The sequence below is a fragment of the Capricornis sumatraensis genome, chromosome 5 (genome assembly GCF_032405125.1).
Source record: "Capricornis sumatraensis isolate serow.1 chromosome 5, serow.2, whole genome shotgun sequence".
NCBI lineage: Eukaryota > Metazoa > Chordata > Mammalia > Artiodactyla > Bovidae > Capricornis > Capricornis sumatraensis.
Window position 1 is genome coordinate 14,607,479 of NC_091073.1, and position 13,556 is coordinate 14,621,034.

Genomic DNA, 13,556 nt, shown 5'->3' on the forward strand with positions numbered 1-13,556 from the left:
ATACTGTGGGTGAAACCAATACCTGCATATCCTTATGATGGCAGGATAAATGGATTCAACCACTCCAGAGTTCACAGTGGCAACAGCGACAGGGAGCCAGTGAACTGAGATAGCCTTTGACCTCATTTAGGATTAATGATTCAAAGAAAAAAACTACACCAGAACACATCTCTGCAGTATTTTCTATAATTATGAAAACTCAGGGCTATCTTTATATGTCTAGCAATATGGAAATAAGCTATAAATTTACTACTTTAGTAAAGAATAGGTAGGCAAATAGAAACAAGTAATCAATAAAAAGCATCAGCATTTATTAGATAAATGCACGTGGTAAAAGCACAGGAAGTATAAAGACATAAAATGTGAGGGCTGGTTCCCGTTCCCGAGATAATCACTGTTAATAGCTTCTCTTACGCATTGTAGAAATTTCATATTATTCAGCTTAAGTAATTTTAAGTCTTGAACCATGGAAATATATTTATAAGTCAAAAAAGCAAAGTATAAAATTTATTCTCATTAATAGCAATTATATAAATTATTAATAGCAATTATATAAAATATGTAAGTTCATGTCTAAGGATTAAAAGCCATTTTCTATGATTAAAAAATTTACAAACTTATTACAGAAATATTAGAAAGTACATACACCTTGGAAAATGTATACAAGGAATTACTGATATTCCCATGTGAATAATCAACCAGGTGATATAATTTGGTCTTTCCTGGCTAATCCTTTTTTCTATGCACAAGTTAACTGTTTTATTACAGTTATGATTTAATATCCTTTTCCCCCACGCATCCTTGTTATTGTACGTATTTTCACATACAGATCATTTTTAATAAAAAGTACGAGTTTCACTAATAGCCATTAACACTTAACATCTCAGGAAGTTTTAGTACTGTTGTGCTGTGTTAAGTCCCTTCAGTCTTGTCCAACTCTTTGCAACCCCACAGACTGTAGCCTGCCAGGCTCTTCTGTTCATGGAATTTTCCAGGCAAGAATACTGGAGTGGGTTGCCATGCCCTCCTCCAGGGGATCTTCCCGACCCAGAGATCAAACCTTTGTCTCTTACTTCTCCTACGTTGGCAGGTGGGTTCTTTCCCACTACTGCCACCTACTAAACTCACTGTAATCAAAATAAATTTATCAAGTTTAAATTATTAAATTCATTTATTTACATCAAATTTTACTATCTCAAAAATAGCTATGGACTGCTTATTGTATTTGTTTTAATAGAACAAATTTCAAAGGATGTTGGAGCCACTTCTAAGGCAATATAAGGTACTTTAAATTTATTAAAACTTTGTTTATAAGAAATCATCGTTTATCTTAGTTCTTAGTTTTTCACAGGAGAGTCCAACCTGTTTGGCTGACAAAATCCTTCCATTGAGAACAGTGTGATATGGCAGCAAGAACCCCAGATCTGGAGTTAAAAGTCTTCAGTTACTGGGTCAGCTATTACTATATGAGCTGAGAGGATGAGAGTCTGGGATATCATAGTCAGTGACTTTTAATCCAGATCAATTCTCCTACTTCATATGAAGAAACTTTTAAAATCACAGACGTTAAATAATGAAACATGCCCTGAAATATTAAAAAAAAACCTCACCAACTCCCTGGAAATGGGAAAAATCAACTTTGTGAAATATGAAAAATACTTCACTTATTCATTTGGTCAAAGGGTAGTCAACCAGGGACTTACCTGGTAGTCCAGTGGTTAAGAATCTGCCTTGCAATGCAGGTGACATGGGTTTGATCCCTGGTTAGGGAACCAAGACACCAACTAAGCCCGCAGCTCCAACTACTGAGCCCTTGTGCTCTGAGCCGACATGCCACAGCTAGACAGCCAGTGCCCCACAGGGGAGATCCCGCGTGCCACCATTAAGACCCAATACCGCCAAATAAATAAATATATATATTTTAAAAAGTGGTAAGCAGACCCATATGTTCAGCTGCATTTCATAAACTTTGCAGACTAATGTTCTGAGTCCATTTTTATGTCAAAAATCATTCACTTGGACCACAGAGCCCCTGGGCACTCAGGTAGACAGAAGAAAAGGAGCCCCTTTTCCAGGAGTTCAATCAAATCAACAAATGACTGACCATCTGCTGCTGCTAAGTCGCTCAGTCATGTCCGACTCTGTGTGACCCCATAGATGGCAGCCCACCAGGCTCCCCTGTCCCTGGGATTCTCCAGGCAAGAACACTGGAGTGGGTTGCCATTTTCTTCTCCAATGCATGAAAGTGAAAAGCGAAAGTGAAGTCGCTCAGTCATGTCTGACTCTTAGCGACCCCATGGACTGCAGCCCACCAGGCTCCTCCATCCATGGGATTTTCCAGGCAAGAGTACTGGAGTGGGGTGCCATCGCCTTCTCTGGACTGACCGTCTAGTTTTGCCCAAACCCAGGGTATCAGTATCACCTGAAGGGAACTGCTGGGTAAAACCACAGGCTGCAATGCCTTAGTTCAGCCAGGTCCCAGGCCTGGCTCATCTCTGGCTAACACAAAGGAAATGCAAAACTGCACCTGGTTATTTTTGGAGGGCTCTTTAGGTTCATTTGGTTGCACTCAGTGTGGATTTGAATCCACTCCCCTGCTTCAGCAGTGCAGACAAAGTAACTGAGTTACAGCAGTGGTTCTCAGCTGAGGGCAACTGTGCCCCAGGAGACATTCGGCTATATCTTGATATACTCTGGGTCACAATGGGGAGGAGGGGTGTTGCTGGCTCTAGCTGGGCAGAGGCCAGGTTGCTGTTAAATAATATCCTACACTACCCAGGACAGAGCCCCACAACAGGAAACTTTTCAGCCCAAAATGTCAACAGCGCCTAGGTTAAGAAATCTGAGTTAAAGCATTCTCTGGGTACTCAGTCTTGAAACACGGAGCTGGATAACAAGATAATATTTGAAACACAGAACAGAGTATAAGAAGTGAGCTGTTACCACATAAACACAGCAGTGAAGTTCTGAAAAGGAGACAAATATGGGCATGAGAGAATCTGAAACTACGTGGGGGGAGGCAGGATCATGCTGTTTTTAGTAGCATCAGACGCAGAAAAATGTTTTCAGGAAGAATAGCTTGAGTAAGAGTACAGAGGTGGGAAGGAGCTGGGTGTTGGAAGAATAGTGAGAAGGTGAGCCTGGGGGAGGTAGGTGAGTTATTGTTGTTCAGTCGCTCAGTTGTGTCCAAGTCTTTTGAGACCCCATTGACTGCAGTATGCCAGGGTCCTCTGTCCATGGGATGTTCCAGGCAAGAATACTGGAGTGGGTTGTCATTTCTTTCTCCAGGGGATCTTTCCGACCCAGGGACTGAACCCACGTCTCTCGAATTGGCAGGCAGATTCTTTACCACTGAGCCACCTGCGAAGCCAGGCAAGCTTTAGATGAGGGCAAATTAACTGCATGGAAATGTACCGGCTGATTTCCTTACACATTAAAGTACAGAAATGACCTAGATATAGATGGTCTCTTTCACTATTTCACATTGTATGATTCGGGAATAGTGAGTCTTAACTTGGTGCATCCAAGAAGCCTTAAGATACTTTTTTAATAAAACTACAGATGCCTGAAGCCCACTTCCCAAGATTCTGATTCAGCAGGTCCATCAAAAAACCAAAATATCTATCTTCAAAGCGTTTAGGAACATAGTAAATACAATTAACACTGCTGCATTAATACATGAAAGTGGTTGAAAGTAAACGCTGAGTTCTCATCACAAGGAAAACTTTTTTTTTCCTTTGCTATAATTTTGTATCTATAGGAGATGACGGATGTTCAGTACACATTTTGATAATCATTTCGTGATGCAAGTCAAATCACTATATGCTGTACACTTTAAACTGACCCAGGGAGACCTCCCTGGTGGTCCAGTGGTTAAGAGCCTGCACACCAATACAGGGGCCCGGTCCCATCCCGGGTTGGGGAACTAGATCCTGCAAGACGCAACAAAGATCAAAGGTCATGAGAGCGGCAACTAAAGACCCGGCAGGACCAAATAAATAAATAATTACTAGAAAAGAAACTTACACAGAGCTGTATGTCAATTATATCTCAATGAAACTGAAATCGGGGAAAAAAAGGTAAGTCTGCTACGGTTCAGAAAATCATTCTGACTTTTTTCCCATTACAGTACCGTCTGTATTGTGTACTCAATGCTTCAGCTGATGTAAAATAATTCAACCTATTAACTCCCAATTCATGACTTTCTGCCTTAGTAATTATTCATGGGGGCGTCCCTGGTGGTCCAGTAGTTAAGAATCCATCCGCCAACGCAGGGGACACAGGCTCCATCCCCGGTCTGGGTAGACACCAGGTGCTGTGGGGCAGCTAAGCCCATGCGCCCTGGGGCCTGTGCTCCACAGGAGAGGAGAGAAGCCACCTAGAGCCAAGTCCTTGAACCACAACAGAGTAGCCCTTGGTCGCCACAACTAGAGGAAGCCCGCGTGCGGCAATGAAGTCCCAGCACAGCCAAAAAATAAGTAAAAAATTTAAAAATTATGCTTTCTAACTCAATAATTTCTGAAAGCCTATTTTAACCAGAAAATAAAACAATGTTTTATTATATATTACACAAAGATATGTTTTTTAACTTTTTCTTAAAATATAATTATAGTATCATTTTTAATGTCTAAAAATTGAATACAATATAAACGTTCAACCAGTGAACAATTAAATTACAGCAAACTTGTGACAGAACGCTAATCAACCTCTAAAAAATGACAATTACCAGACGTCCCTGGTGGTTCAGCTGGTAAAGAATCCGCCTGCAATGCAGGAGACCTGGGTTTGATCCCTGGGATGGGAAGATCCCCTGGAGAAGGGATGGGCTACCCACTCCAGTATTCTGGCCTGGAGAATTCCATGGACTCCATAATCCATGGGGTGGCAAAGAGTTGGACACAACTGAGCAACTTAAAAGAAAAATGACAATTACCTTTAAATAAAATAAAACACTCATAAGACTGTAAGAAAATATCAGTATACAAAACTACCAGTGTGTGCAGGCCTTGATTTCTGTTAAAAATAGAGATTTGAAATAAAAAGAAGATTTGAAATAAAACTGGAAGATTTGATCCAAACTGTTAACATCTGTTATCTCTAGGTTTGGGAGTTATGGGTAGCTTTTATTCTCTTGCTTATAGTTTTCCATGTTTCCCAAATTTTCTACATAACATGTGTTACTTTTATAATTAGGGAGAAGAGTTGGCCTTTCAGAAGTGAAACAGGCTAGATAGAAACAACAGTTTGTTCCAAGGCTAAGGGGGTTTAAGTTTCAAAAAGATATCCATGAATTAATTCTTACAAATATTTATCAAAGGCTCAAAATTTAAAACAAAGATGAAGACCATTAAACCTCATACAGCACCCACATTCTAGGAGCAAATCAGTATAAGGAAGCGCTCCTATAAGCTCACCAGGTGAGGAGTGTTTCCAATAAACTCCTGAGGTGATGATTTAAATTTCCATCAGAGCTGACGGAGAGCACAGAGGCGGCAGGATCTACCTAGGACTTGGTGACAATACTAACTCATCTCCTGCCATGAAGGATAGCTCATCAGAGCCTAGAGACTGTCTGCTGTTCAGATGCTCAGTGACTCTTTGCCACCCCATGGACTGTAGCCCGCCAGGTTCCTCTGTTCCTGGAATTCTCCAGGCAAGAATACTGGACTGGGTTGCCATTTTCTCCTTTAGGGGATCTTCCCCATCCAGGAATCTAACTGTCGTCTCTTACATCCCCTACATTAGCCAGAGGATTCTTTACCACTAGCTGTCACCTGGGAAGCTCCAAGAGACTCTCTATAGTAAAAGAAACAAGTAATTTCAATGTTATTGAAATTAACATGCTTTGAAAGACCGGGGGAAAACAATCTAAAAAAGTAGTTAAAGGCAAGTAGCTAAAATGGAGAGGTGGGATATTTAAAATTATTGCAAACTCCTAAATATTTCCTGCAAGGATTAGCCCGTAGTGGGTACTATGCATCCAGGATTTTCAAAGATTTCAAGTATTCTTTTTGTCCTCATAGCACACTCATACTGGTAGACCAGGTGCCCCTATTTTATAATTACGAAACTAGGGATGTGGTTAGAACTATGAACTACCACAATCACAATGTCCAGAGGGCAACTAACTGCAGAGGTCCAAGTATGCATAATCCCACTGCACGTTCCGGGCACACCTAGGAGGTATTCCGAGCAGCGGAGACGCAGCGAGAACCTTCATCTTATTAACCTATCTTGCTCGCGGCTCAGTCTCTATTAATTTACAGGGACTCCTGGGCCACAGCCAGGCAGGCGCACCTGGAAACCACTGGCAGGAAAAACGTTTTTTACGATCGAAACAAAACAAAATCCGCAAAGACAAACCCGACTTCTCCAAAGCTTTTCCAACCTGGAGTGAGGACTAGCTGAACTCAGAGATAGAATTATCAGGATGTTTGAAAGCCCAGTTTCACCGAGTAAAGACCTGGAATACGTACGGCAAGTTAACGCAAAGGCCCGGGGCTGCACCCGACGTGGTAGGGCTGCAAAGACCGCCCGGACCGGCCCTGCTCCAGAGCGGCCCACGTTCTGGCTGATGAACAGGTCGGCGGCGCGGGGAGAGCAGCCCGCGTCCCGCCGTCGGGAGACGCCCGAGCGGCCGCTGGGTCCCGAAAAGGCCTGGGTCCCGGGCGACCGCAGACGGCCCCCGAGGAGTCCCGAGTCCGGGCTGGGGAATCCCTGGGGCGGGCGCGTTACCTGGAGCAAGTGCAGCTGGGCCACTAGGCGCCGCGGCAAGTGAAGGAAGCAGTCGCGCGTGTTGGTGAAGGCCACGGTCACGGCCGCCCCGCCAGCAGAACCCGCCAGCCGACCGCTGCCCCACATCCTCCGCAAGCGACGGCCCCGCCGGAGGCCCACCCCAGCGGACCCCGGCGGCCTGCGGACCGAGGGTGACCGGGCCAGATACGCTCGATCGGCCCCGCCCCCAGGCCCCGCCCCTCGCGCCCGCCGCGCCTCGGGAGCTGGAGCGGCGAGCCAGCCCAATCCGGCTCGCCGGGCATTTCCGCCGCGCCGCCGGAGGGCGGCAGCTCGCTCGCCGCCTACTTGCTCACAGGAAACGATGGCCAACCCTGTGGCTCCTTCAGCCAATCTCGGCGCGCCTTGACCCATCCCTCTCTCTGACTGGGTAATCAGGAGGGCAACAGGCGGATGTTGTCGTCTCTGCGAGGGCCAAAGCCGGCAAGATGGCGTCGAGTGGAGGGCAAGTTGGGGGCGTATTCGATCACCACGTCCAAAGGGCTGTGTGTGACTCGAGAGCCAAGTATCGGGAGGGCCGACGGCCTCGCGCTGTGAAGGTAAAGTGATTTTGGTTTCATTCGTTGTCGTCGGTAGCTTTATGTGAGCTGTAGCTTCACACGCCCAGTTAATGTAAATGAAGTCTTGAAAGGCTGCGGTCACATCCATTTGCTGGAGATGAGTGTGAGGAACGCCGGTACCCAGGTAGCAGATACTCTCGCGGCCTCTTTAGTCAACTGTTGGAGCTCCGTGAAAACGGGGTATGTGTTTTAGTCGTATCTTCCGTGTTTACAGTAGTGAATATTTAACTCTTTCCTGTAACATTTACCGAGGCAGCTTCTGAAGACATGTCGATTGGAGGTAGTCTATTATGTGCTTTAGCTCGAAGCCCTCACATGTAGGGTGAATTATTGTTTCTACAAAGAGAAGGGCAGATTAAAAAGAAAAAAACAAAAAACAAACCTTTTCTGCAGACCTGAACAGAGTAGTTCTTGTTTTCAGGTTTTTTTTTTTTTTCTAATAGTAACAGGTTGTCCTAGGCTTGTTTGTGAAACACATTTAATGTGTGTGCATTTCTTTTAGGTCTATACAATCAATTTGGAGTCTTGGTACTTATTAATACAAGGAGTTCCTGCCGTGGGAGCAATGAAGGAATTAGTCGAGCGATTTGCTCTATATGGTGCAATTGAACAGTATAATGCTCTAGATGAATACCCAGCAGAAGACTTTACAGAAGTTTATCTTATTAAATTTCTCAGTTTACAAAGCGCAAGGTAATATACAAGTCGGGCAGTGTCTCATTTCCTCTGTTCCCATTGCTATCATTTTGGCCTCCCTCGTTCTTTCATGAATTACTCAGTAATCTAACATGGCTTTTTATTTTTCTCCAGTATTCTTAATGTGTTAGCTTTATCAAAAGTCTGTCCATTAGGTCATCCCCATGCGTACCCATTTTCTGTCTTGTAGGGTGGTAGATTAAAAACCGGGTTTGGACTAAGTTTTCAGGTTCCACTGCTTACTAACATGATGACCTTGGACAAGTTATTTAATCCCATTAAACCTGTTTTCCTGTCCTATAAAATGTGTAAGGATGAAATGAGATAATCCATGTAGAGGGCTTAGCAGATGCCTCCTGCTCAGAATGCGGTAAACAACATTAGCTGTTAGGTTTCTTGTTATGCACCTATATGAATTGACCCCATCTTTTTTTTTTTTTCTTCTGTATAGCATATATCCTCTGCTGTAGTAAGGGAAATATGAAATGCCTTATCTTATATTCTTGTCACTAATATGCTTCAAGACCCATCCCTTCCCTGGCTATTACAATTCACATTTTCTGTGCTACAAATAGTACTGGGGTATATGGGTCATATATTGTTCTCCAGTTGCTCTTATGTATAATATCACTGCCCTAACCAACTTGCCAGCTCCTCATGGTTAGGGAAGTATATTTCCTTATTGTGTATTCATTCCACGAAGCTTTTGCATCTCCCACACCCCTTTTACAGTGTGACATGTGGATTTGAATCCTGGCTCCACAAACCAAGGTGAGCTTGGACAAATAATCTCCCCATGCCTCAGAGTCATCATAGGGATGTTGAAAAGTGTGATTTCAACTGAAGCATTTAGGCCACTGCCTGGCACATGGTAAAATCTCAGTGAATATTTCTTACCATTTACCTTGGACACAGAAGTACTTAATTTTGTAGTAATTCCTGGCCAGTCATAGATGTTTAGTAAGTATACATTAAATGAATACTATCCTCTCCTTTTCTCATTTACTGTTATATATTTGTGTTTTCTCCATTATTAAATGTTTATAATTGTGATATTTTTATTAATTTATTATCTTTGAACCCCATTATAGGAACACATTGTGCTAAAAAGGCTAAGCTGGGCATGAGCTAATTCTCGAGGGCCTTTTAACACAGAATCTATTTCATGACCACAGATTGTGTACCTCAGGCCAACCAGCTGAATCTTATGTTGGTTAAAGGGAGTCTGGATATGTTTGGAAAACTATGAAGACTCTTGGGAGAGGGGAAAAAGGCTCTGAAAGAATATGCGGTGGATCAGTAGGGTCAATACCATTCACGTGCAGAGCATCGTAGCTCCCAAGCTATAGGATTTATGTATACAACAAAGTCTGGACTTTGCTTTTTAGATCAATGCATTGTATGCTAGTTAAGCTTTCACCCTAAGTAAACCATGGTATCGTGAATTTCTGCTTAGGATAGCCAAGAGAAAAATGGATGAGCAGAGTTTCTTTGGTGGCTTGCTTCATGTGTGCTATGCTCCAGAATTTGAAACAGTTGAAGAAACCAGAAAAAAATTACAAGAGAGGAATGCTTATGTAGCAAGAATGACTAAAAATAAAGGTATGTAAAGCCTGCTACTAAACACCTCCTATGTGTCAGCATTTTGCTGAGTTTACCCTCCTAGAGTTTTCCCAGTCTAGTGACTATAAGCTACGAAGTTTTTTCTTTACAGAATGTTATGTAATCTTGCCTGGGAAGGGATAGATGTTATTTCATGGAAGATTCCTACAGGATGAGAATGGTGGCTGAGTTCTGAAGGGAAAGTAGACATTACCCAGAAAGGGAGAGGAACAGATGGAAAGATGGGCCAGAGGAATAAATGAGCGTCATGCATTTTAAGGGACTGTGAGTAATATAACCACAACACAGCAGCTTACATGTGAATCTGAGATAAAGGGGACAGTAAGTGAATCCTGAAAGGCCTGTGTCCATGCTGAGGAATTAAGGCTTTGACCAAAAGGCAGTGAGAAACAACTTCTGATGTGCAGACCAGTTTGCACTGCGAATCTAAAACTGAAAACAGTGGGAAAATTCCACTTTTGATCCACACCAGCTGGCCAGATGCCCCATGTTTCTAATCAAGTTGCCCTGGACACAAATTCCCAGTGCACGGAATGGAGTCACAGGATCTAGTTCATGGATTGTAGAATGAGAGGAGTCAGCACCGGACTATGATAGTGTGTGTGGTCTGAAATCTGAATAATTCTAGAGGCGCAAATTACCAGATTTTCACCCTTTGGTTAAAAAGACAAAGTGTCTAAAAAGCCGTTGACTATAATGAGTTTCTGACTGATTGGGTAAGGGGCACCTGGCAGTGTGGAGAGAGAAGTGGAAAACTTACCTGAAATTTTGGCAAGAGCTGTTGGGAGTCTTTGGTCATTCATAGGCCCTGAACTGTAATCTGGGTAAATGTGTAAATAACTGGTTCCAGGAAAACCTGTATGTGTGGCGAAAGAAATGATAAGATATGGACCCAGCATATTGTTTTCTTTAAAAACCACAAACACAAACTAGGCATAATACGTTCAAATAGTAAAAGTACTCTGAAGATATAAAGTTTTCTGTGTAATAACATGGAAAAACTCTCCAAGATGTAGAGTTAACTGGAAAGCAGATACAGAAAAGTGGGTATTATAGGAGAACAAGAGGGCTAAGTGGGAGGGGAAGAAGACTGGACAGATAACCTTTTTAGCTTTTAAACCATGTAAATACAGTACTTGTTCAAGAATAAATTTTTTAGGGTAGCATTAACATCTTAATGTTTCTTTTTAAAATTACTTGTTTCTATGTGATGAAAACAGTAAATGAACCATTTCTGTTTCCCTTTCCCTCCCTTTTAAATTGTAACATACAGACCATTACATGACAAAGAAGCATAAAGATGCAAAAGATTTTAGAGGGAACTTCCATTCAAAGACATCTGGATTTCCTGCAGCCTCTCTGAACACTTCTACTGGGAACTCAGATCTTTGTCTTCCTTATTCTCCTGAGTTGCCGTTGTGTTATTTCTCCCCAAAGTGTAAATGTTCATCAGGAGAATATGTAGACAGACCATCAAACTCCTCTCAGGATGGTAGAAACTTTGATGACACACTGGGGCATTGTGACCACTGTGACTCTCTCCAGAAAATGCAGATGAAAACTTTACAAAATTCATTGGCCCGTCATGGCGCACAGAAGGCTCTCGCTCCTTCAGAGGCAGTTGACAGGTTTATGCCTAGGACAACACAACTGCAGGAGCGGAAAAGAAGACGAGAAGATGACTGCAAACGTGAAACCCTTCTTGAAGCATGCACAAGTAGTAATGAGGTTATGATTGGCCCCCGGTTACCAGACATTCCTAAAGTGGACATGCATGATGATTCCTTGAATACAACAGTGAATTTAATTCGGAATAAACTCAAAGAGGTAAGATAGTTTAAAAAAGAAACTTCTAAGAGACAGTTTGGTTATAAGGACTACCAGCTAAGTGGAGAATTATTTGTAGGAACTTCAGTATTGTCCTCTTTTTTCCATTTTTAATTTTTAGATGTTTTCCTACAATTCTATGTGGAAGTAACTGAATTTGACTTACAGATATGTATTTGTTTTGATACCTTTAATCCTTTCTTTAAATATATTTTATGTTACTCTAGGTAGAAAATATAAAAGCAGTAGTTTCAGTCAGATTAGTCTATGAGAATGGAGCCCAGGCCCTCCCTTTTTAAACAAAACTATCCCTCTCCGGATAGTTTTAATATGAGCCAATGTGGAGAACTACTGCATTGAGGGGAAATTATTATAATTTATTTCTCAAGTTCACAATTACAAATTTAAAAATTCAAATGCTTATTTTGCTTCTTTGATAATCCTAGAAGAAGGTGAGATTTCTGAAGATTAGGCCTGAAGGTCTGCATTTTAATTCTAATTTCGTAAGACCTATTGATAGATGGTCCTCCTTAAGTAGTAGTTTTTTAATGTTATTTACATTATCATTTTCCATTTTCTAAGCACAAATAAAAGTTAACATTTGAGATAGCTTTTGAAAGATACCTTACTGTGGGGCAAGCCTTTAGAAATCATTATCTGAAGGAGAAAGACCGTTCTCTTGTACTTGAACTCAGGTTCAGAAAGTGCTTTTCACATAGTGGTACATATATTTCACAAATGTGATTAAGAAAGGCTAAGGTAGATTATTTTATGTACCTTTTCTTAACATCAAAGTTATATCCAGTTAAGGACGAGGAATTATTTTATAATAATAAAAACTGAGGGACACAGTTTCTGTGCTGAAACTTCTTTTTTTTTTTATGCTTAAACTTCTATAGCATTGTTTTCGCTTCTGCTGGTGCCCAGCCTGCAGGTGCAGATAGACACAGACACACACATAGTTATCTTAGCCAGAGTTGACTGTGTTTTCAAGAAAAAAGTTAGGTCCAAATCCTAGATTTAGAAATTGCAGAAGAAAAAATACTAAATACAGTTATGTCAGATTCTAGTAATTTTCCATTTTAAGTGAAGACTATTGTGTGTGCTTTAACTTACATTGTCTACTTTGTTCTGATGTATTTGGTTTCATTTTTCCCTGAGAAATTGAGGATTCTAGCATTTTTGCTTATTTCTCTACATTTTTCTTCCACCATCCTAGCTGGAGCCTCCTTGTCTCTGAATATATCAAACATTATCCGTGTTTCAAGTTACACAAAACCAGGGTATCTCTCTGTATTCATAAAATTAAAAGTGACTTAAAGTAGAGCATACATTTACTTTTCTCCCCTGAAAATTTTTCTTGGCTTTAAAAATCTCACTCCCATCGGTGTTTGGACAGAAGACTGCTCTGTATCTGGATTGCAGGCTGCACCTTGAACGTGGGCTGCCTGCCTTAAATGTGGTGATGGCAAGGCTTAAGCTCCCGGGTGTACATCTTACCTCTTCTAACAGTGTATTACTCTCCTACTATAGAACTTAAACTGTTGGTGGTTCTCTTTTTAAAACTAGGTAATTTCATCTGTGCCCAAGCCTCCAGAGGACAAAGTTGAAGATGTGCATAGAAGTCGTCCTTTAAAACAAAGGAGAAGGATATAAATCGCCTGCAGTAAATTAATATTTTTAAAGGACTATTTTTTATTTTTCAGCTGTCATTTGGATTCTTGAAGAGATTTTACTGCTGGTATTTTTTTTTTTTTAATGCACTGTTATTCTTTGTAGTTTCATTCAAGCTACTTGTCTAATTTAGTTTCATCTTTTAAAATTACTTTATTGTGAACAAAGAACATGCCAGCCAATTATGTCCCTTTTAAAAAAATAAAACTTTTCCAGAACCTCCACTCCGTGACTTTGGTTACATCTTTTTGGCTGGAATTGGGCCCACTGCTGTTCCTAACAGAAGAGTGTAGCATGTCAGGTGTTTAGGTTTTCTGTTTCTGTTTTTGAGGAAGCGGGAGAAAAGAGGATTGTGAATGGCTGATTCACAACATTTGCTCCAAG

At 41.5% G+C, this 13,556-nt stretch overlaps 2 protein-coding genes across 3 annotated transcripts in view; one reads left to right on the forward strand and one right to left on the reverse strand.

The window, feature by feature from the left end:
• The window catches only part of PEX1 (peroxisomal biogenesis factor 1), a 71,726-nt gene extending 64,865 nt beyond the window's left edge, over positions 1–6,861 (reverse strand). For both annotated transcript variants that reach the window (XM_068972985.1, XM_068972984.1), the window contains exon 1: positions 6,736–6,861. In XM_068972985.1, coding sequence (XP_068829086.1) covers positions 6,736–6,861 — 126 coding nt within the window. The remainder of the gene's footprint in view (positions 1–6,735) is intronic.
• A 359-nt stretch (positions 6,862–7,220) lies between these two features.
• RBM48 (RNA binding motif protein 48) lies at positions 7,221–13,336 on the forward strand. Its single transcript, XM_068972867.1, has 5 exons — positions 7,221–7,331; positions 7,855–8,045; positions 9,505–9,650; positions 10,945–11,498; positions 13,068–13,336. The coding sequence occupies exons 1-5, from the start codon at positions 7,221–7,223 to the stop codon at positions 13,152–13,154; spliced, it is 1,089 nt and encodes a 362-aa protein (XP_068828968.1). The 3' UTR covers positions 13,155–13,336.
• The last annotated feature ends 220 nt before the right edge of the window (positions 13,337–13,556 follow it).

What these genes read in the sequence shown, in the direction of transcription:
- RBM48 (XM_068972867.1), top strand. Translation starts at nt 7,221, where the DNA reads ATGGCGTCGAGTGGAGGGCAAGTTGGGGGCGTATTCGATCACCACGTC. An exon ending in GACGGCCTCGCGCTGTGAAG is followed by an intron (nt 7,332 to 7,854) that starts GTAAAGTGATTT and finishes CATTTCTTTTAG; the next exon opens with GTCTATACAATCAATTTGGA. An exon ending in TTCGGAATAAACTCAAAGAG is followed by an intron (nt 11,499 to 13,067) that starts GTAAGATAGTTT and finishes TTTTAAAACTAG; the next exon opens with GTAATTTCATCTGTGCCCAA.